The sequence below is a fragment of the Schistocerca gregaria genome, chromosome 1 (assembly GCF_023897955.1).
Source record: "Schistocerca gregaria isolate iqSchGreg1 chromosome 1, iqSchGreg1.2, whole genome shotgun sequence".
Lineage (NCBI taxonomy): Eukaryota > Metazoa > Arthropoda > Insecta > Orthoptera > Acrididae > Schistocerca > Schistocerca gregaria.
In genome coordinates this window covers 449,004,076-449,028,681 of record NC_064920.1, presented here as the reverse complement: position 1 = coordinate 449,028,681, position 24,606 = coordinate 449,004,076, and the positions used below count along the sequence as shown (strand labels likewise).

Below are 24,606 nucleotides of genomic sequence, written 5' to 3'. Positions count from 1 at the left end.
GAGCTATCAATAAATAAATTAATTAAAAACCCTGCCTTCCTCTTCAACGCAGAATTACTGTTTCCCACCGAGAACATGCTTCCCATTAAAATAAGTAAATAAATAAATAAAGACGCTACCTTCCTCTCAAGCAGCTCAACACAGACTGAGTCTTTTTCCTGTCAGTTCACAGGTGGGGAAGTAGGGAAGAGGAGAGGTGGGAGTCTGACAGTATCCTCTGGTGGTGGTATTGTGAACTAGGGCTCCAAATTTTAAATTCCAGCCATTTTTTAATTTACCAACATTTTTTGAAATTCACACCATTTTTAATTTCCTGCCATTTTGAATTTAATTAATTTGCATATCAGTTTAATTTATTTGCATATCAATATAATTAATTTGCATATCAATTTAATTGTGACATTGCCACATCTACACACCAGGGAGAGGAGGTGGAGGACCACCCAAGAAGAGCCACCGTCTTTGATAAATTGTCAACAGTGCAGACTGTGCCAGCACTAAGTTTGGTCCTCTACTGATGGTTTTTCTGGTACGCTGGCCAGCTTGAGTGTGGTTTTTAGATGGTTTTCCATGTTCATGAAGACAAATGCTAAGTTGATACCCAGTCCCCATGTCCGAAAATATGATACACAGTTAAATTACAGTCTTCTCATCGTCATCATCTGCACTTCAAGCATTAGGCCTTTTTTTAGTTTTGCCTGTTATGTTACCCATCGATTCCTCAGTCTTCCTTGCCTTCTTTCATCAATATGTCTGACCTTGATCCAAGGTTGTTTTGGGTACTAGTAGTAATTGGAACAATTCACCTGGTCGCCTTTAAGGGCTCCGCAAGTATAGTTAGATAGTGGGGCTGCCACTTTTCCGCCTCCCAACTTGCCTGATTTTCTTTTAAGGGTTTACTCCCTTAGAGAGACTAGCTTCCCTATGCCTAATTGTCCTCCCAAGCCATTACTTGTAACTGGAGACGACAGGTAGAGAGACAAGGGAAGAACAGGCTTAGAATATGAGAAAGAGACTAGTAGTAAGTTGTGGGACTTACTTAGTCAGGCTCCTCCCGTTTGCCCTGTCTGTATTGGGTGACCATTCTGGCATCTAAGGTACAGGCCTCCGTATACAGAGCATACAAAATTCCTCACTCACAAGGACAGTGCTCTATTAAGATGATGTCCTCTGCACACACAGGAAAAAGTTTGCGTTGTGTACAGTGAGGTAGCACTCAAGAGGTTAACCGACGGCTCTGGCGGCAGGAAAGGCATCTGGACACGAAGTTAAACACAACTGCCAAATCGTGGAAGTAGCAGATCCTGTATGGCTGGATGAACATGAGGGAAGAGAGAGTATAGGAAACGTATACTTTCTCATTAGAACAGGGAAGTGGTTCAAAGAGAATGGAAGACTTTATGTTAGACCCATAATGCCGCATCCTTGTTCACGCTTTCAGTGAGAACAGTATGTAGTCACTACAAAGTTCAGTGTAATACCACAAAGTCACCATTAGAACTTCTTGAAAATGTTGGACACAAGTGGCAGTGTCTCCAGAGTTGATAGTGCTGCAAAATGTCGTTTCAGGGTTATAGTGGTGGCTCAGACACAAATGTTCCTGATTTTTGCTCAGAATATTAAATATCCCAAACCCATCTTGCACAAAGATTTATTCTTGTCAGCTACGGGTAAAGTTAGCAGTATACTTTCTTCTTATGTATTATTAACTGTCTCAAACAGCTTCGATCGGTAATCATGCAATACCGTAACGTGGTCTCTTCTCACGTTTTCGTCTATAGTAGCAGTTTTACGACATCCTTCACAAGGATCATCTTCGAAGGAAGGACAGTCACAATTAAGTATCTTTCCTTACTGCTGAAAGTAAAGGTGCAGCCCCTTTATCAAAATACGCCAATTTCAGGTGAGTTACCATTGACCAATGATTCAAAACGAATAAGTGTATCACAACCCAGATCCCATTTATCCATCTGAATCTGAACCAAACACACACAATGCGAGTACTTAAAAAAAAACTGTATCCAAAGTCACCACAAATACACGTGTCTAGAGCAACCCATTAATGCTTATTTTCCCCTCGGCAGCAGGTCAGGTGTTGAAGTGTAGACACTTGGACGCAAAGTGGTTAGTCTATCCTGACAGCCGTACTCCATGTAGTGGTGCAGTTACGACCATGCAGAAATATCATGCCATAAAGTTTGTGATGCATTTGCGGAAAGACTGTTCGACACGGAAAAAACAACCAACACACTGAATATCTACATGGCTGTGAGACTATGAGAATATCGGCGTGACAGTGCTTGTCTGTGTTGAAAAAAGGGAAGAAATTGTAAATTTGTATTGTTTTTATTTATTATTCTACCCTTTTGTTAGTTACGATGAACTTAATATTAAAAATTAATCGTTAATTAATTGTCAGTGACGAACACGATTTAACATAGGACAATAAATGAAAAAATAACATTCACTAATTGATCAAAAGCATTCGGAAACCCCTGTGTAATGCAGAGTTGGCCACTAACTATCACGAGAGGCATGTCCGCCAGTATAAAAGGAGGAAGGAGGTAGTGTATTGCCAGTAGAGAAGAAATAATAAGACGAGGTCGGTCAGGAGAGATCAGTGATTTCGAACGTGTGCTAATTATTGGATGTTACCTGAATAGCGAATCTACATTACAACTCTTCTAATGTTTCCCAAGTCAAAATGGCTCTGAGCACTATGGGACTTAACTTCTAAGGTCATTAGTTCCCTAGACGTTAAAACTACTTAAACCTAACTAACCAAAGGACATCACACACATCCATGCCCGAAGCAGGATTCGAACCTGTGGCCACAGCGGTCGCGCGATTCCAGACTGTAGCGCCTAGAACCGCTCGGCCACCCCAGCCGGCTTTACCCAAGTCGACCATTGGTCAAGTGGCTGTGAGGTGGAAACGTGAAGGAACAGCCATAGCTAAACCAAGACCAGGCAGACATCATGTACTGATGGGTGAGGACAGTCGAGCATTGCAGAGCGTGCTTGTAAAAAAATCTGAGTTCAAAAGTGCTACCAGCAGTCCAGCTAGCACAATGACTGTGCGCAGGGATCAAGAAGAGTGGGGTAGAATGCTCGAGCAGCTCCTTATATCCTACACAGTTCTATAGCAATGCTATGCGGAGGTTAAGCGACGCCCTTGGACGATGGATGGCTAGAAATGAGTGATTCTGAGTGATGGAGCACAGTACACCCGATGGCAATCCGAAGGAAGGCTTTGGGTTTGGAGAACGCCTGGAGAATGTTGCCTAGCATCATGTGTAGTGTCAACAGTAAAGTACAGAGAAGGTGGTGTTACGATATGGGGCTGTTTGTGATTAGGGTATGGGCTCCTCATTGGACTTAACAAAACGCTAAAAGCGGAAAGATATGAACACATTTTACAGAATTGTGTTCTCCACATAGTAGAGAAACAGCTCGGAGATGACGATTGATTTCATCAGTGTGACAATGAACCATGTCATAAAGCAGCATCTGTGAGGACACTTTTTGTACACAATAACATTCCTGAAATTGAGTGGCCTGCCCGAAGTCCGGACATTAATTCGGAAGAACACGTTTGGGATGAGTTAGAACGTCGACTTCGCTCCAGACTCCAGCGTCCAACGTCACTACCTTCTCTGGTTTCAGCTCTTGCGAAAGATTGAGCTGTCTTTCCTTCATAGGCATTTATACTCCTCCTTAAAAGTGTCCTCAGTAGAGTTCAAGCCGTCATAAAGGCAGGGGCTCGACACACTCCACACTGATGTTCATTAATCGATGGCAGCATTTTTTTATCAGATTGTGTGTATGAAGCTACAAGAATCTAGATCCTACGGCACCCCGTTTCAACGAATTTCAGCATACACTACTGGCCATTAAACTTGCTACACCCCGAAGATGACGTCCCACAGACGCAAAATTAAACCGACAGGAAAAAGATGCTGTGATATGCAAACGATAAGCTTATCAGACCATTCACACAAGGTTTGCGCCGATGGCGACACCTACAACATGCTGACATGAGGAAAATTTCCGACCGATTTCTCATACACAAACAGCAGTTGACCGGCGTTGCCTGGTGAATCGTTGTTGTGGTGCCTCGTGTAAGGAGGAGAAATGCGTACCATCACGTTTCCGACTTTGACAAAGGTAGGTTTGTAGCCTATCGCGATTGCGGTTGATCGTATCGCGACACTGCTGCTCGCGTTTGTCGAGATCCAATGACTGTTGGCAGAATAAAGAATCGTTGGGTTCAGGAGAGTATTACGGAACGCCGTGCTGGATCCCAACGGCCTCGTATTACTAGCAGTCGAGATGACAGGCATCTTATCCGCATGGCTGTAACGGATCGTGCAGCCACGTCTCGATCCCCGAGTCAACAGATGGGGACGTTTGCAAGACAACAACCATCTGCACAAACAGTTCGACGACGTTTGCAGCAGCATGGACTGTCAGCTCGGAGACCTTGGCTGCGGATACCCTTGACGCTGCATCACAGACACGAGCGCCTGCGATGGTGTACTCAACGACGAACCTGGGTGCACGGATGGCAAAACGTCATTTTTTCGGATGAATCCAGGTTCTGTTTACAGCATCATGATGGTCGCATCCGTGTTGGGAGACATCACAGTGAACACACATGGGAAGCGTGTATTCGTCATCGCCATACTGGCGTATCACCCAGCGTGAGGGTATGGGGTACCATTGGTTACACGTCTCGGTCACCTCTTATTCGCATTGACGGCACTTTGAACAGTGGACGTTACATTTCGGATATGTTACGACCCGTGGCTCTACCCTTCATTCGATCCCTGCGAAACCCTACAGGATAATGCACGACCGCATGTTGCACGTCCTGTACGGGCCTTTCGGGATACAGAAAATGTTCGACTGCTGCCCAGGCCAGCACAGTCTCCAGTTCTCTCACCAATTGAAAACGTCTAGTCAATGGTGGTAGAGCAACTGGCTTGTCACAATACGCCAGTCACTACCCTTCATGAGCCGGCCGGAGTGGCCGAGCGGTTCTAGGCGCGACCGCTACGGTCGCAAGTTCGAATCCTACCTCGGGCATGGATGTGTCTGATGTCCTTCGGTTAGTTAGGTTTAAGTAGTTCTAAGTTCTAGGGGACTGATGACCTCAGATGTTAACTCCGATAGTGCTCAGAGCCATTTTCAACTACTCTTGATGAACTGTCATATCGTGTTGAATCTGCATGGAAAGCTGTAGCTGTACACGCCATCTAAGCTCTGTTTGACTCAATGCCCAGGTGTATCAAGGCCAGAGGTGACTGTTCTGGGTAGAGATTTCTCAGGATCTATGCACCCAAATTGCGTGAAAATGAAATTACATGTCAGTTCTAGTATAAAATATCTGTCCAATGAATACCCGTTTATCATTTGCATTTCTTCTTGGTGCAGCAATTTTATCGGCCAGTAGTGTACTAGTCAGGTGCCAGTAACTCCAGTGAAAGGGTTTAGGTCGCTATGCTTCTGTTTTCCTATATATCGTGCTCAAAAGTCTTGATATAGGGTGCTTCTCAGATGGGATCCTTAGAATCCTTCAAAACAAGGAAATGTTATTTGTATATGATTGGGAAGCAACCCCATAACTACCGAAAAATGGAAGAATTAATTATTTATTTTTGTCGAAAATATTCTGCAAGGGTATAAAGCTTCGATTCTCTTCGTCTGCGGTTATCCCAAAATACATGATTCACTCTATATACTTCTATGCTGTAACGGTACATTCTCAGAAATTTCTTCTGCAAATTAAGACCGATATTTGACACTGTGATATTAGACTTCATTTTGTCAGGAATGCCCACCTTGCATACCCTGTTTTTCTTGCTATCCCTCCTTCGTCCGTCTTGTGTTATTTTGCTTCCAATGTAATATAATTCCGTAACTTTGTCTACTTCAGTTTATCGTTTATCTCATTTCTATTAATCCTCATTACTTTCTTCGGTTTAATGTCAGTCCACAGTGTGTCTTAATTGGGACAGCAATCTCACAAGCTAATCTTGTTGGATACATACGATCCTCCTGAATTTTAAACCTACCATCGAACCTTCCTTTTATTCCTGTCATTGCTTCTTCCGTGTAGAGATTCAACTATCAGTGTGAAACACTACACCTCAGTCTTACACTTTATCTAATCTGAGCACTTTGTTGTTAGTCTTTCATTCTTGGTTGTCGTATGTATTGCATATTACCCGCCTTTCCCTACAGCTTACTCACATTTTTAACAGAATTTCGAACATCTTGAATTATTTTACACAGCCGAACGCTTTTTCCAGGTCGAGAAATGGTATGACCGAGGCCCGTCCGGCACTCAGTTTTAATCTACTTAGACGTTTCTAATCAGTCTATACTTCGATGCAGAGCGAAAAGTCATTCTGGAAATATCCCCAAGGCTGTGGCTAAGCTATGTTTGCGCAGTATCCTTTCTTCCAGGAGTGCTAGTCCTGTAAGGTTGCAGGAGAACTTCTGTGAAGTTTGGACGGTAGGAAATGAGACAGTGATGGAAGTAAAGCTGTGAGGACGGGTCGTGAGCTGTGATTAGATAGCTCAGCCGGCAGAGCAGTTGCCCGCTGATGGAAGAGGTCCCAGTTTGGAGTACCAGTCCACCACACAATCCGCGCGGGGTAGCCAAACGGTCTTCAGCACCTTGTTACGGTTTGCACAGCTCCCCACGTCTGAAGTTCGAGTCCTCCCTCGGGCATGGGTGTGTTTGTTGTCCTTAGCGTAAGTTAGATTAAGTAGTGTGAAAGCCTAGGGACCGATGCCCTCAGCAGTTTGCCCCCATAGGAAGTTACCACTGATTTCCACCAACCAGTTTTCATCTGTCACAAGTTTCACTTCGAGTAATCATTAGAGATCTCTTTCTTTCTTCTTTTTCATGGCCTTATCTTGTGTCTTCATGACCTGTATTTGGCAGTGTTAGTGGTAGAGGGTAGCCGGATGCTCTTCCTGGCACTATCCCTTTGCCCATGGGACAGAATTTTGAGACCCCATCTGTCTGCTTGTACAGTTACGCAATGTGTAAGTGTGAGATGTGTTCGATACTGTAGCTCAGGTGGCACGTGGGTAACAGCCCGGTATTCAGCTAGTCATATGGGGGAAACTGCCTAAAGATAACATCCAGGCTGTCTGGCACACTGTCTCTGCTCGTTCATATGCCATCAGACTCGATCCGGGCAGATGCACCTCTCATAATGCAGTAAACGGCATGCAAACGCGCTGGTATCCAGTGGTATTATTCATCAAGGACATCCGTTACGCATTATCCTCAAACTAAGGTATTTTTGCCCCATACTACAGTTCCGGAACAGTTTGAGACAGATAATTACGCCATTAGATAGTTCGGTTGACGCCATTTTCCTCCACCCTGGAATCAGTATCAACTGGCATATTTAAATCAACAGCTGAATTTTTGTTGGCATTTTCAGTTTAGATTTAATGTGTTCCCTTTCACGTTCCGGGCAGAAGGGTCATTCTGAGATGAAAGCGCTCTTTTGGAACGGGTTTAGCGTTGCTGGGATGCATGGTGGGAAGATTTAGTGTGATGTAAATTTGATTATCCATTGGCCCCACGTGGTTATCGTTTACTGGTAACTTTGTAGAGAATTTGTCTTTCTCATGTGTTGTGGCCTCGTCCCTCTTTGGCCTAGTCACTTCCGAGGACTGGCGCGACTGTGAAGGGATCAGTTGAAGTTGAACATTTCACTGCTTCTCTTGCGCCTTCCGTAAATCCGTTGAAGATGTACCTGGAAGTAGCGTAGAGGTTACGTGCTTTTTTCTGGGTGAGAGAGGAGGCGGCAGCGTGCTACGTTTGCTATGGCTTTTCGATGTTGTTGCCCGTAGTCTACCGGTAGCGAATTTCATTCGGAATCAAAACGTCTTCGTTCCCGGTTTCCAACCCTGCCATCGCTTAAATTCTGAATAATGATCAGCATTGGCAGCTGAAGGCTCTCGCCATAAGAAATCATCCATATTATGCCAACGGCCTTTTCAGACAGGGCGGAGGATTGGGCAGATGTTCAGGGCACTCTTGCTCTTCGTGTGAGAAGCTACTTCTAAAGGCGGCACAATCAGCAATGATCAACGAAATGAGGATGCAGAAGGCACTGGAAGCCACTGTATTAACGACACATAACGTGTATCCACAGAACATGTGGCCTGTAAGTGAAAAAATGTCATGATGATCTCTCCACTGGTAAAAGATTCCTCAGTACTGCCCCTTCAGATCTCCGCGAGGTAACTACAAGAAAAAGAATGAATAACCAACGAAAGGATATCGTTCTACCAGTCGGGACGAAGAATGTCGGAATTTTGAACGTGATAGCGAAACTAAAGCACCTGAAAAATGAAATGATACGACTCTGCCTAGATATACTGATGGTCATTGAAGTGAAATGAAAAGAAGACAAGAATTTCTGTTCAGACAAGTACAGGGTAATATCAATAGCAGCGGAAAGCGGTATAACGGGAGTAAGATTCGTTATGAATAGATAGGTTGGCCAGAGTTACTGTGAACAGTTCAGTGCTAGCGTCGATCTCCTCAGAATCGACAGCGAACCATCACCAACAGAGATATTTCGCTGGCTCTACTATTTGCTTAGTTTTACTATTACTCGCGTAACAACTAATATATGAGATAAAATATGTTGCTACGAAAAGAGCCCCGAAATACCTTTTAGTGATGCTGTGCTGTGACTTTCTTTGGATCACTAATTTTCAACAAAACAAAATATATTATGTTCTTATTGTTCTGGATCCGACTTTCTATTAAAGGAACATTTTTTCGTTACTGTGACTCGCCATAAAGTTCAACATATCTTCCTGATTTTACAGTTATTGAGAAGGTTACTGAAAATTATTTCGTTATCAATGCTGATGTTACAGTACGTAATGTTTGTTCAACATCAAAATATCAAAATTTTGCAGTGGATTTTTGTTAACAGTAAAACACCAATAAGTACCACGACTAACACGAGAACATGAGACTATTGTCACAGAAAAAGATGTTTTTACTATAAGGTTTGCCAGACCAGAACTACGCACAGCAAGATTTCTTTTTATGTTATGAAGGTAAATTATCTTTTTGCACTGTTAATAATATATTATCAGCAGCCCGCGTCAACCTGTAAAACACATCATAAAATCTGCTGCTCTGCTCTGCAGTTCCGGAAGCTGAAAGAAATAATTTTAGTTCACTATTACCTGTCCGCTTCTTTGCGGTATGATTGATTTCATTTAATGCAGTTTGAATGCGCCGCGGTAGCGACTCGTTCGTGCGTAGCGCAGCTCTGCACCACGAATAATATTTAAATAACTGAAAATGTCTTAAAGGGATGGGATAAAATGCCAGGCAAGCTTGGTACAAATCATAATGCAAGTTTTCACTAAGTAACTCTATTCGAAACATTTAAACAAATTAAGTTATTACACACCTTTCCAAATTTATGTGTAATGGCGTCCCTCTCACAATCTTGACAAAATAATGCTACGCAAGCGTACAATATAACGTCACAGGCTCTTCCTACTCACGTAACTCCAAGAAGACGACAGAGAAATTAATGTTCGTTCTGTACTATTTATACTAGTCACATATTCGCATCTTTGTTTGATATTTAACAAGTGTCGTCTGTGGCGGTTTCAGTACTCGCCGACACAGATATTATCTAAATAAAAAAAATCAGTACATAATTCTATACAAGAACAAAACATGACACATAATGCTTTCTCTTTATTACATAATATGTCTTTTGCTTAGAGACGTTACAGATAGTTCAGGAATACATGCCGCTGTAGCAAGCCGAAGATGAAGAGATAAAGTATATGAGGATACTGAACGGATAATACAGTATGTACATGAAGATAAAAATCTAATAGTCATGAGGAATTGGAATGCGATTGTAGGGGAAGGAGTAGAAGAAAGATTTACGGGAGAATATGGCCATGGTAGTAGGAATGAAATAGGAGAAAGGCTGGTTGAGCGCTGTAATAAATTTCAGCTAGTAATAGCGAATACTCTGTTCAAGAATCACAAGAGAAGGTGGTATACTTGGAAATGGCGGGGAGATACGGGCAGATTTCAGTTGATTACATCATGGTCAGGCACAGAATCCGAAATCAGGTAGCGGATTGTAAGGTGTACCCAGGAACAGATATAGACTCAGGTCACAGTGATGAAGAGTAGGCTGACGTTTAAGAGATTAGTCACAAAGGATCAGTGGGCAAATAAGTGGGATACGGAATTACAAAGGAATGTAGTGATACGCCTGAAGCTCACTGGGGCTATATATACTGCGATAAGGAATAGCTCAGTAGGCAGTTAAGTTGAAGAGGAATTGACATCTCTAGAAAGGGAAACCACAGAACTTGGAAAGAAAAGCGTAGGTCCAAAGGACGTAACTGCGAAGAAACATGGGTAACAAAAAAAACTTCACTTGATTGAAAAAAGAAGAAAGTACAAAAATGTTCACGGAAATTCAGGAATGCAGAAATATCAGTAACATAGGAATGAAAGGGATATGAAGTGTAGGAAAACAAAGTCGAAATGACTGCATAAAAAAATGTGAAAAATTCGAAAAAGAAATGATTATCGGAAGGACTGACTCAGCATATAGAAAAGTCAAAACAACCTTTGGTGAAATTAAGAGTGCAATAGGGATTCCACTGTTAAATGTAGAGGAGAGAGGGCATAGGTGGAAAGAGTACACTGAAGACTTCTATGAGGGGGAACTTGTCTGCCGAAGTGATAGAAGAAGAAACAGGAGTTGATTTAGAAGAGGTAGGGGACCCAGTGTTAGAATCAGAATTTAAAAGAGCTTTGGAAGACCAGAGATCGAATAAGGCAGTAGGGATAGATATCACTCCATCAGGCTTTCTAAAATCATTGGGTGAAATGGCAACAAAACGACTGTTCACGTTGGTGTGTAGATTGAATGAGTCCGACGACATACCACCGGAATTTATGGAAAAACATCATCCACACAATTCCCAAGATTATAAGAGCCGACAAGTGCAAGATTTATCGCACCATCAGCTTTTCAGCTCATGCATCCAAGTTGCTGGCAAGAATAATACACCGAAGAATGGAAAAGATGATTGAGTCTGTTATATGACGACCAGTTTGGCTTTAGGAAAGGTAAAGGCATCAGAGAAGTAACTCTGACATTGCTGTTGGTAATGGAAGTAGGATTTTTTAAACAAAATGAACAAACATTCATAGGACTTTTCGACCTGGAAAAAGTTTTCGACAAAGTAAAATGGTGTAATATTTTCGAAATTCTGAGAAAAATAACGGTAAGCAAAAGGGAAGGACGGGTAAAGTGCAATATGTCAAGAGCCAAGAGGGAACACTAAGAGTGGAAGACCAAGAACAAGGTGCTCGGATTAAAAAGAGTGTAAGACAGGGATGTAGTCTTTCGCCACTACTGTTGAATCTATGCATCGAAGAAGCAATGACGGAAATGAACGAAAGGTTCAAGTGTGGCACTAAATTTCAAGGTGAAAGGATATCAGTAAGATTAGCCGATGGCATTACTGTCCTCAGTGAATAGTAAAGAAAAATTAAAGTATATGGGGATACAATGCACACACAGGTAGCCGACTTGGCTACATATTGCACATGTCTTTGGTTGCCCGTCACAAACAGTCCATGTACGGAATCCTTTTATATTAAATACGATGGGACGTGCTCCGCCGCGGTAATATATGTGGCGGTGTGTATCTTTCGTAAGACGGCCGCAGCACAACTAAACCTCACCTCTGCTGCTGACGTACATGGCCACAGGTGGATCGCGGACATGCTTCCTCGAACAGTTGTTCAAATGGCTCTGAGCACTAGGAGACTTAACATCTGATGTCAACAGTCCCCTAGAACTTAGAACTACTTAAACCTAACTAACCTAAGGACATCACACACATCCATGCCCAAGGCGGGATTCGAACCTGCGACCGTAGCGGTCGCGCGGTTCGAGACTGAAGCGCATAGAACCGCTCGGCCACTGCGGCCGGCCTCAAACAACATCTGTACGAGGTGTGACACGCTCATAGAAATGAGTACACTGTTAGTTTCGTTGTTGCATAGAAGCAAGTTGTCTCCAAATGACATCTTGAGGAACCTTTGCCATGCCTAAAGCCTATACTGGATCAGTTCGTGAAGAGCGCTCGCTGGAGTCTGGAGTAGAAGTACGTGTGTTCCCGATACATCCCAAAAGACTGCAGAGGTGACAGATCAGGGCATCAGGACCCTGTCAAGGATCTGTACGTTCCTTAAGGTGTCTGTGGTGTGAAATGCACTGTGAGATACCCATTACTCTCCTGGAATATATCTTTTAATACTCTGTTCATTGTGAGTAGGACAACAGTGTTTGCGATTCTTGCCACGTACCGGCGATCATTCTGCCTTCCTTCAGCACCTACCAAATCAGTCCTATTGTCATATTCAATAGTCCCCCACACCATGCTTCCAGGAGTTGGAGAGTTATGGGTCTCGAGAATCGCTGATTCGTGTGACATTTCACTAAGTCGTCTACAGTCACATTGACGTTCATCTGACGGCCAAAAACAGAAGTGAAATTCACAGTTGAACACCACAGAATACCACTCAATGTCTCAGTTGACTCTATCTCTACACCACGCAAGTCTCTTTGTCTTTGGTATAGTGTCAGCCATATACGACACTTGGCAAATCGAGAGCTCAAAGCAGCTTACTATAATCTGTTCTCGACGGTTTGTGAGGACAATTTGCTTGTACCCTCTGTTCGATTTGAACAGAGCCAGTCGAACAATCCTACGATCTTCTCATGGTGTAGTCCTTAAGGTAGGACCCCTGCCTATTCTTCTTGCCATGTTGTTGTGGGAGTCCATCTTGTCATTATTCATTCTGTGAAGCATCTGTGCTATCTGTCAGTATGATGCTCACATGTCTCTCATGCCAATGACTCAGCGTATTTCAGAGCCTGAAGTATGGCAATAAGCTGAATAAACAGACCCTCTGGACATGATCTGTCTGTTGGGACTGAGCCCCTTCTGGTAAATTATGAACATTATGTGTGGTGGTTTTGTGTAATATATTTGGTAATGAAGATGAATGAAATTTTATGAAGGCTGATCAAAAAGTTTCCCTTCAAAGTCCTACGGACTAGAATCGATGTGCCAATAAGGCAGAATCACTGAGACCATCGACGTGATCATCCCAAGGACGCAAGAAGTTGAACATACCCGTTTGAGAAGACACCATGCCCTGCTGCGTGAGGAAGTCCGTAGCTGCCTGCTGCACATCCTCGTCCGTCAGGTATTGTCGACCCTTCAAGGTCTTTTTTAAGGCACCGAACGCTTGATAATCACATGTGGAGAGATCAGATCTTTAGGGCGAGTGTTCGCGTATCTCGCTCTTGAGTTGGCGAAATTTCTGCGTTGCGACATTTGTTATTCGGGAACGAGTGTTGTCGTGAAGCCGCAGACCCTTCTTGTTGCAGATTTACCGTACGTTTCGCCCTGATGGCATGTTCTAATTTCTCCAGCATCGCGGAGTGCCGTCCCCCAGTGATGGGAACACCAGGTAATAGATGAGACTGCCTCCCAAATCGAAAGACATCTTGTATAGAATCGCGACCAGCAAGGAGCTTAGCAAACCATTTCACAACGGTGTTTTTCGACAGGTATACTGCTCAATTAACATTCTTCGTTTTCCGACGGATGTCTTCTGGTGCCTGTCCTGTGGCAGTCAGAAACAGAATAACAGCACGTTGGTCCTGTCTGGACGCGTTTGGTAATGACGTCGTAGTTCACGTTTGCGAATTATTTATAGCAAGCCCCTTGGAATGACACAAACGACACATTAATTCCTTGCCTAGATGTCGGGACTCATATACAGGCATCATGTCGTGCTATGTTGCATATACACAGCAGCAATGCGATCACGCAGATATTTTTTAATCGAATGTTATACTAAAATACAATCGCATAAGAGAGATATTTTAAGCAACACACCTCATAGACATGGAAATGTTGGAACATCAGTTTCCTAGCGTTTCGCCATGATGTTCAATTTCTGTCAGTATTTGTGAGAGGCCCGATGTAGTTTTCTCTTCATCATTATCTACACTGTTTAGCAGCACTGGGCAAACGTCTGAAAGGTACAGGAGAATTTTAAAGTTTGAAGAGAGCGATCTTTTCGTCAGGATGTACGAAAAAATAACAGGTGGTTAAAAGTAAAGTGCAGCTACTCACAGGTGCAGTGTGGGCTGCAATAATCATATGGCATCAAAGCCTGGTAAATATGCTAATGCATTAATGCCGAACCAACTTACATTGGAAAAAAATTAGTTTCAATTTTGGCCACAAGGTGTAGATCTGACACTGTACAGCATCTCGTCATGTCTCTGGTGATCATACTGAACAAATTGTGTAAGTGATGGTTAATAATATATCAACATTCTCACTTGTCTGACCTTTCCTGTCTACGCCACATTCCCGATTCATTATGTATGGAAATATTACTATACGTCTTTATTGCATTCACAGCATCAGAGTTGCACCTGGTGGCCAAAAGTGGAACTAATTTTTTTCAGCATTCCGCATTAACGCATTACAATATCTAGCAAGTTTCGCTGCGATACAATTATTACAGCCCACACTGGACTTATATTATAACCACCTGATATATATAGTACTGTGTTAGTAACCGCTATGTCGCTCCCATTCTATCTGTGAAAAACTCTTTCTAGATACATGAAACTAACAGCTCTCTTGATAACCATACCCTCTACAAGCAAGGGCAGCATCTGTTTGGTATGCGTCACTAATTTGTGAGAAATACATGAGCCACATCGCTTTTGCTATACTTGTAATCAGTTTTGGGTGACCAAAACTTAATCGTCACTATGTTTGACTTTTCTTAGTCCTCTTCAAAATATGAATTATTTAATGAAACACCACTCACAGATTAGGCCTTAGGCCTGGCCGACTGTTGCCTGCAATGTAGTACGAGGAGTAATCTACGATCGTGAGACATGTGATCAGAATGTCCCCAATCCCTCTAACCTTTATTGCCAGTGCGTGAATCCTGATGATACCGCCGCTTCTTTAATCTAGCAGCTCCTAATTTGGACTCAGAAGGCTTAGTGGACCCCGTTCCAAATCTCCCTACCTAAAAAAATTGCATTAAAGTCGTGTCACTAAACACGTGGTTTTTTCCCGTTCTATCTGTTTCTTTGCTATTTTTCGTCTTGAAGTGTGTGCGGATGTCATACGACACCCCTTGACACCTCTTCAGGTTCATCGTTTTAAACTTTACTCAGTTTTTATTATTTGTTTGTTATTATTCCGCGGGTGACTAGCTCCCTGAGCGAACACGCCCAGCTACAATTCTGGCAACCACTCGCCTACTCCTCAAATTATATACTTTTTTAGGCCACCTACTTTTAAATAACGCAGGAACGAAATGTTACGAATTGGTTGCTTAACACGTCAATTTGTTTTATTGATTCACTGTAAACCAATCATACATTGAAAGACGAAACTTCAGCAGTTTTATCACAAACGACGCGGCCACACTCACAGAAGAGTTTTTGTTTAAACGGATCTGCGTACAAAAGTTTACGCTCCTATACCGGACAAAAGTGTTATGAAAGCTACATTTTTTGGGTTGTTTGTATAAAGTGAAACTCCGGTCCAGCATTCAATCTGAGAATCAACCTCTAGTTGGTCAATAGAACTGATTGTTACCAGCCTATGATCGAACCAAGACGGCCCTCGTCTACCGATTCTGGCACACTATTGTGCAGCAGCGTATTCCAGAAAACGGTAAGCGCACAAACTAAAGGTAAAACTCTCTTATCATGAAGTTCAGCAGCAGTGGAAAAGGCCCTAACCCTTCCATCGGCAAGATGCGAGCACTAACTTGGCGTCTCCCAGCTCCTGTTTTAAGTTTGTATGGCTAGCTAGTCCAGCATTAGCATTCAGAAACTCATCGGGACATTCGTTGTGTTACAGGATTTACGTAAGAGAACACTTTTTTTTAAATCTTCATTTATTATCACACAAGCAACATTATGTCGTCTAATTAGCCACTCAGTTTTAAAAATTACCATAATACTTACATAAAGTCTTCTTTCCGTCCTATAGCTCTTTGCAAAATCATTTAGGAGTCACTACTTTCAATACCGATATCGTCTTCAATACTAATTAACGATAAATCAGTTAGGCTCCTCTGCGACACGTCAACCTGAAAAAGGCTTTCACTGTGAGTTACTGTGACTGGTAATATTGTTCTACGCCTCTTACTCATATAAAACTGACCTGTTCCCCATTTTCATGCTTAAAATAAAATTACTAATGTAGCATTTTTGAGTAATCATTAATAAATAGTTTTAGTGATGGATTGCACGCTCAGCCTTCGCCGCCTTCCTGCCTCCATTACACGAGTGCTGTGCTCTTCTTGCATCCGGCCTCTGACAGGCAAGGGGGAGAGAAGCGCCCTTGCGTGAACTCGGGGCAGATATAGGCCTGGTATACACTATATTCATGTAGGTCATTCTCAGAAACACGAGAGACTTCCATGTGAGTAAAATGTCAGCATTCCAGATTCAGGAGGAAATACGTTAGGGCGATCAGTATTTGATTATGGTTTCAAGAGAGATGATCAACATCTGATTATCATTGTAAGGGAGGTTTGAGGGAGAATTAGCTGCAATAAATTTCATCCGCACAACCACAGTGCAGTCTCTTGCAATCGATGACAATCAGCATATAAGAAATCCTCACCCACTTTGCTTACTTTTACTGTATTAAGTCATACGGTATCACATTTTGCGTTAACTCCACAAACCGAGAGGACGTTTTTATAGTGCAAAAGTGTGTAATAAGACGTATTTGTGATATCAATTCATGAACAGCATGTGTAAACCTGTTCAAAGAATTGGACATACTAACTGCTGATTCTCAGTATACATGTTCTTTCATGAAGCTTGTTGTAGGTAATACGTCACTTTTTCCATCCAGTAGCTCAACACAGAACATCAGTACTAGGAATAAAAACAGTCTAGATAAATATTTTAAATCATTTAACTTGGTGCAAAAATGTGTCCATTATTCTGAAACACGTATTTTCAATAAGTATCCAGCAGACAAGTTTAGTTTTAGACAAAAGACAGTTTAGATAGACACAAGATCCATATAAGTATATAGTTCGGGCAATATCAGCCATGATATTCTGTGCGGATGCACACATATTACCTAAACTCTTACGGGACTTGGTAAGAATGTCTTCCACGAGTAGTGAGTGCGTTGGGTAGGGACACTACGAATGTAATGTGTGGATATGTGGACATACAAGGTGAGAATGTGGGTCTCGCGGGAGGCGTGCGCGAGATGGTCCCTGCAGTCGCACTATCCCCTGTGCCCTCGGTGGCTCAGATGGATAGAGCATCTGCTATGTAAGCAGGAGATCCGCGGTTCGAGTCCTGGTCGGGACACACATCTTCACCTGTCCTCGTTGATATATATCAACGCCCGTCAGCAGGTGAAGGTATTAATATATAATTCTAATTTAGTTTAGACAGAGTCTGAAAGACTATTTGGTGACTGACACTTTCCGTTCCACGGACGACTAACTTAACAGAAACTGTTAGACCAATTTAGGTAAAAATGTCCATAAAATTTCATTTTTGGCAACACTTGATTGTAACAGGCAAGTAATTAGATATTTATATGTTTGATCATTAAACTGAAAGTGCATATTTGTGTTTCTTTTTGACAGTGTATTACTTTTGTAAATATGAGAAGTTTCAGTTTATTTTAGCCTATCTACATATCTTAATAGCTTTCTGACTAAAGATAAGTGAAATTAGTATTATACTGACGCGTTCTAAACATGTTTGTCATATTAAGTTTATTGTGTGAGCCGAGAGAGAAATAAATAATGTAACGAGTGTGTTTAAACATGAAAATTTCTATAATCCGCTTTCGTGACTCCTTGTTACTTCTGTAAGTTATTTACGAGACAGCTGCTGATCGGTATGAGGTGATCGCTTCCAGGGTTTGCCAGTGCTGACCTAGAACCAAGTAAACACTGCCCCTTCTCACCCCCCTCGCATTCCCTTGAACCAAGCCATCTTCTTTCCGTTGAAGCACGAACAGAAAAAAGACTACATGTTGACAACAGAACCAATTATTCCACGAAAACTTTTCGGTATCTGTTGGTCAGGCAATTTGAACCACTGATAGTAATTAGCAGGATTAATCCCTACAACAGTGATAGTGACGAAATGTACGGGAGAACAGGCTGCCAATAAGGAAGGCAGGAGAATAAAAAAAGAAATATTTTCTATTGCGGGAGATCTCGAGATACACGGGAGAGTTCGTCACCCTGCAACTAGTGCTCCCACTTCCTGCCCTTCCCCTCCTCCCCCCTATTCGGACACCTATGATGTCAACGGCGTCGGTGTATGAGATCGAGAAACGTTTACTATTTGTTCATTACGTCCTGAGTGAGAGGTACCTAGTTCTGGATTAGCAAAAGTCTGTCAACTTCCGACCACGAATATGTACTGGCAGCCGCTGCAAACACTGGCAAACTAAAAACGCAGCACAGGAAATGTATTCGCAGTTGCGAATGTGAGCCACCTTCGGCTGTGTATTGGAATGAAGATAACGAAAATTTGTGCTGTACCAGGAATCTCACCCTGAATTCCCACTTAACCACTTTGGCTATCCAAGCACAAATCACAATCAGACCCAAACTTCCATATGTCAAAAGCCCTTGCGGCGAAACTAGCTCTCGTACGTTATGTGCGTACCCTTCCAGGAACGACATATTTTTTGAGAGTCGGGGGCCTGACTTCGAACATGCATGCATGTGCAAAGAAACATTACAACGTACATCTTAGTTCACATGGTTCAAATGGCTCTGAGGACTATTGGACTTAACTGCTGAGGTCATCAGTCCCCTAGAACTTAGGACCACTTAAACCGAACCAACCTAAGGACATCACACACATCCATACCCGAGGCAGGATTCGAACCTACGACCGTAGCGGTCTCGCGGTTCCAGACTGTAGCGCCTAGAACCGCTCGACCACCCCGGCCGGCGTACTTCTTAGTAATACAGGCACTGCTATTCTGTATTTATTCGCTAATACCAAGCGCTCGAGCCGGCCAGGGTGGCTGAGTGGTTCTAGGCGCTTCAGTCTCGAACCGCGCGACCGCTACGGTCGCAGGTTCGAATCCCGCCTCGGGCATGGATGTGTGTGATGTCCTTAGGTTAGTTAGGTTTAAGTAGTTCTAACTTCTAGGGGACTGATGACTTCAGAAGTTAAGTCCCATAGTGCTTAGAGCCATTTGAACCATTTGAACCAAGCGCTCGTCTCTCAACAAATGGACAGCAATACATTTAAAATACAAGTTCAGGTTGTGACACATAGAAGACGACACATGGAAGTTTGGGTCTAGCTATTATTCGTGCTCAGATAGCTAAAGCGGTTAAAGCGGCAACTGCTCACTTAAAGCGGGATATCCAGGTTCGAGTCCCAGTCTGGCACAAATTTTCATTGTCGTTATTCCTATACACGGCCGAACGTGGTTCATATCCACAACTGTAAACACATTTACAGTATTTCTTAATGGCTCTAGTCACCGCTCTGCCTTCAAAGGAACATTGTATCGTTTTTCTAAAAAACACAGTTACTACTATTTTGCAAAAACACAATACCTATATGAACAGTGTGTTAACTGTAAATTGGCCGGTTGAAAGAGGGTGATGCGGGGGGGGGGGGGGGGGGGGGGGGGATGAGTGGAGGAAACAAGCCTGATGCCCACATGGACAGAAAAATGTGTGTGAAATCTTATGGGACTTAACTGCTAAGGTCATCAGTCCCTAAGCTTACATGCTACTTAACCTAAATTATCCTAAGGACAAAAACACACACCCATGCCAGTGGGAGGACTCGAACCTCCACGTGGCAGCTAAGGACTGAGGCCTCAGATGGGAAGTGGCCCTGCCTTCAAAAGTGCAGGCACATAATCTTGTTCTTTATACTTCAGAGCAAAAGCAGAAGTCGATTGCTTAAATGTTGTTCGTAACTGAAACGGAAATCATTTTATGTGTTGACGGTGACAATTACATGACTGGACAGAGTGGCTGAGTGGTTCTAGGTGCTTCAGTCTGGAACCGTGTGACACCTACGGTCGTAGGTTCGAATCCTGCCTCGGGCATGGATGTGTGTGATGTCCTTAGGTTAGGTTTAAGTAGGACTGATGACCTCAGATGTTAAGTCCCATAGTGCTCAGAGCCATTTGAACCATTTGAATGACATGCACTTACGAGAAGGAGAGGGAGCTGTCTGGAACAGAGTTATGAAACAGCAGAATAATAGGTTCCGCACACTACTGTCACCTAGCTAACCTTGGCTGCAACCAAAAGACAAATGGCCTCTGACTGTTACTGATTCAGAACTAGGGAGCCCATTGCACAACTTACTGTTAACACACTATGCTGTATCCATTAGGAGGTCAGTGTCATACTGGCCTGAAGCAGAAAGGCAATGTGGAAGAGCCAGCAGTGCGTGACGAAAGCGTGGCTTGTTCTACCCGCACTATTATTCTCCCTGCATTTGTCAATAAGTTGAGGTTCGGCGGGAGAACTCCGCTGAGAACATCAGCAGGTCGTCACCGAGAAAGACCACCTTGCTCGTTTTTGAGAAATTATTGTTGTTGCAGACGAGTGGGACGACGGAGTGCGGCAGGCGTCGGAGGCGCAGCTGCGGCAGCTGCTGGAGGACAGCGTGTTGCCGCAGGTTGCTCGCCGGTACGGCTGGGGGGACAGCGCAGCCGTGCGCGAGGCGCTGCTATGGCGGTACGCGCCATCCGGGCTGGCCGCCATGTTGCAGGTGAGCCGAGGCCGTAGTACCACAGCGGGACAGGGGAGAAGCTCTGCAGTGGAACGTTCATCTGCGTTGTGTTAAAAAGAAACTAATAATGAAAATCAGGGAACCCACACGAAACTTTCGCTTCTTTATAATTTTAAGAAATTGCAGTATTTGAAATAACTGTAGTCATCAGGATAATGGTAGTTGTGGGAATGAAGAGGTAACACCTTTAAAAATGAACATATATTTTTCATGTGTCCAAAAATGTGTTTAGCATTCAGAATGTTTACATCAGTTTGTATGATAGGCAGAGATCAGGGACTGTCAGTAAGGCCACCATAACCTATAACTTTACCTCACAAACATTCCAGTTACAATAAGCGTGTTAGGACATAGTAGCAATATGTGTATTACGATTCAAGACGACAATGACAAATATGTTTGCCATTTTGGAAAGAATATTTGTAGGACAGGAAGAGATAATGAGCTACCGCATTGCTCACAGCTGTGACAAAGCTGTATACAAATTACTCAGTTAATAACTATTTCAAACAAATAATAATAAGATAATATGAAAAGGGAGCCTCTTATTCTTGATTAATAAGTTAGTTTTATAAAATAAATATATGAAGCCCTGCATCCCTTTTGTACATATACTAAGGTCACAAAAGTCATGGGATGGCAATATGCACATATACAGATGGCAGTAGTATCACATACACAAGGTATAAAATGGCAGTGCATAGACAGAGCTGCCATTTGTACTTAGGTGACTCATATGAAATGGTTCCTGATGTGATTATGGCCACATGAAGGGTATCAATAGGATTTGAACCTGGAATAGTAGTTGCAGCTAAAAGTGTGGAACATTCCATTTCGGATATCAGTAGGGATTTCAATATTCCAAGACCCAAAATGTCAAGTGCGTGCCAAGAATACCAAATTTCAGGCATTACCTCTCTCCATGGACAATGCAGTGTTCAATGGCCTTTACTTAATGGCTGAGAACAGCAGTGTTTGTGTAGAGTTGTCAGTGCTAACAGACAAGCAACACTGCATGAAATAACCACAGAAATAAATGTGGGATGTATGACAGACATATCCATTAGGGCAGTGTGGTGAAATTAGGTGTTAATGGATTATGGCTACAGACGACCAATGCAAGTGCCTTTGCCAACAACTTGACATTGCCTGCAGTGCCTCTCCTAAGCTCATGACCACATTAGTTAGACCCTTGTCAGATGAGTCCCGATTCCAGTTGGTAAGAGCTGGTGATAGGGTTTGAGTGTGGCACAGAAGTCACAAAGCAATGGACCTAAGTTGTCAACAAGACATTGTGCAAGCTGGTGGTGACTCCATAATGGTGTGGGCTGTGTTGACACGGAATAGACTGGGTCTTCTGGTCAAACTGAACCAATCATTGGCTGGAAATGGTTGCATCCAGCTACTTGGAGACCATTTGCAGCCACTCATGAACTTTTTATGGATGATAATGTGCCATATCACTGGGGCACTGTTGTGACTTCCCTTGACATGACAGCACAGAGAGGTGCACTGCTGGTGGTAAAGTCAGTGACAACACTAGACACTGGAGATGCACCACATCATCTTTTCAGATAAGTCCCCGTTATGTGTACAGCATTACAATGGAAGTATCATATGTGGAGGTTCCGAGGAGAGTGAATATTCCCAGACTGCATTCACCACAGTCATACAGTCCCAGCATACGATATAATGGTATGGGGTGTCATTGGGTATACAAACTTTGGTTCAAATAACCAATCATCTGGATGGATACTGCAATACTTATGACATGTTATGGGTGGCAGCTGTGCCCTACCCTCAAGATCTTCATATCTTTATCTTTAAAAAAGGTAACTCAAGACTGCACATAGCCCATATTGTCCTGGCCCACTTCCACAGAGAGGCTGTTCGATTGTTGCTTTGGCCAGCACATTTGCTGGATCTCGCGTGGACTGAAAATTCTAGTCATAGATTGAAAAGATACTAGCACATCACCATCCACCAGCCACTGCAATCGACAACCTGTGCCATGGAGTTGAAGCAGCATGCAATGATGTTCCCCTAATTGTCAGCCAAGTTCAGTTTGACTCAATGCCCAACAGTTTTAGAGCTACTATTACTATCATAGATGGCAGCTCTGTCCACTAAATTTTACACCATTTATACTCCCAAATCACTCAAAAATTTAATCATGTGTTCAGACTATTGTAATAACCACACACAATAAGTAGAATTCCTCATTTTCTATCCTTCCTTGCACTGGACCATTACTGGCCAACAGTATGCAGCCAAACACAACAAGCAGTATTATCCTCTGTGTCTTGTTTTCTTTTTAAGTTCCAAATAAGGTTAAAACTTTATTTTTCTCTTTTGACACACCTGATTTTCATTTTTTGAAAAGGGAATTTTTAATGAAAATTTTTAACCAATGTATGATCTGATTTTTGTACAGTTTAGTCTTTTTCTTTGTATTGCAAAGTCCTGATTACTTTCTTTATTCCATGTATTCAACATCTTTTCTGTAAGAACTCTTACAGCAAAAACATAAAGTTCTTGTGCAGTCTTCATAATGTTTCATGACAACTAAGCGAACAACAAAATTAATAGATAAAAAAAGCAGAAAATCAATTACTACTACATGATGAGTGCAGCATGATTAAATTAACTGCCAATCTGAGCAGGCAACAGAACTGTGCACCACACCCTCACACACCAACTTCAGCAAAAAGGCTTTCTTCCCAAGAAAATATAGTGCTTCATTCCATTCAACTGATATTCTGTGTGAATGCCATGAATTGATATGCATTGCAGAATGTTTTGAGATTCTATTCTTTTCTCTGACATTCACTGTGAATCAAATGGAAGCCAGTGTAAAGGTTAAACAAAGGTAAGAGTATTGTACATGTCATAACATTACATCTTAAGAACAAAAAACTTACTTCTTACATACAGGAATTACATACTCAGAGCAGCTGTTACCACAGACATATTTTATTAAGAATATTTATAACTTTTTACTTCTCAACTTCCAAACTTCACTTCTATCTTTCAGAGACTAGAATAGCGTGAAAACTTTTAGTCTCTAAAATGACAAGAGTTTTAGATAAGTTCGAGCGATGTGGAACACGGACACTATTCGTCTGCTTGCAAGAGGGCTTTCTCACGTGAATGACTCAACTGCATCTCATTCACAGACGTAATACTACTCCTGGAACGAATTTCATGTAGCAATGTGGTACATTTATGCGAGTAGAATTCTTCTGATGGGGCAACAAAAATACAAAACAGGCTTTCCAATCTAAAAATGCAGTCTAATGGGATACATGTGAGCTAGAAGCTGCCACAATGTCACAGCCATGGTTGGTGCCTTATTGTTGGGTGGCTTTGGGCACTTAAAACAAGATAAATATTCTGGCACTGGATTTTATTATATGATCAATTCAGTGCATATTGGTGCTGAATGTTTCTTTATACTTGAAATGTTCTTTCTAGTCATTAAATAGTGCTATATGTGCCGTTCAGTTCCCTGCCCACCTCAAACTGACTGTGATCAGAGTTTTCAATGTCAACAAAGTGTGCATGCTTTATATATTCCACATACGTCAACAATTCCATACCACTTCTGTGCAACTGAAATACTGTGTACAAACAATGAGCAGTTGAACCATTACACATCAGTATGTGTC

General features: G+C 42.5%; 1 protein-coding gene across 2 annotated transcripts in view; it reads left to right on the top strand.

The window, feature by feature from the left end:
- LOC126352223 (carboxylesterase 4A-like) overlaps positions 1 to 24,606 on the top strand; it is a 327,584-nt gene that overhangs the window by 213,232 nt on the left and 89,746 nt on the right. For both annotated transcript variants that reach the window (XM_050002670.1, XM_050002672.1), the window contains exon 9: positions 20,748 to 20,917. In XM_050002670.1, the coding sequence (XP_049858627.1) occupies positions 20,748 to 20,917 (170 nt within the window). The remainder of the gene's footprint in view (positions 1 to 20,747; positions 20,918 to 24,606) is intronic.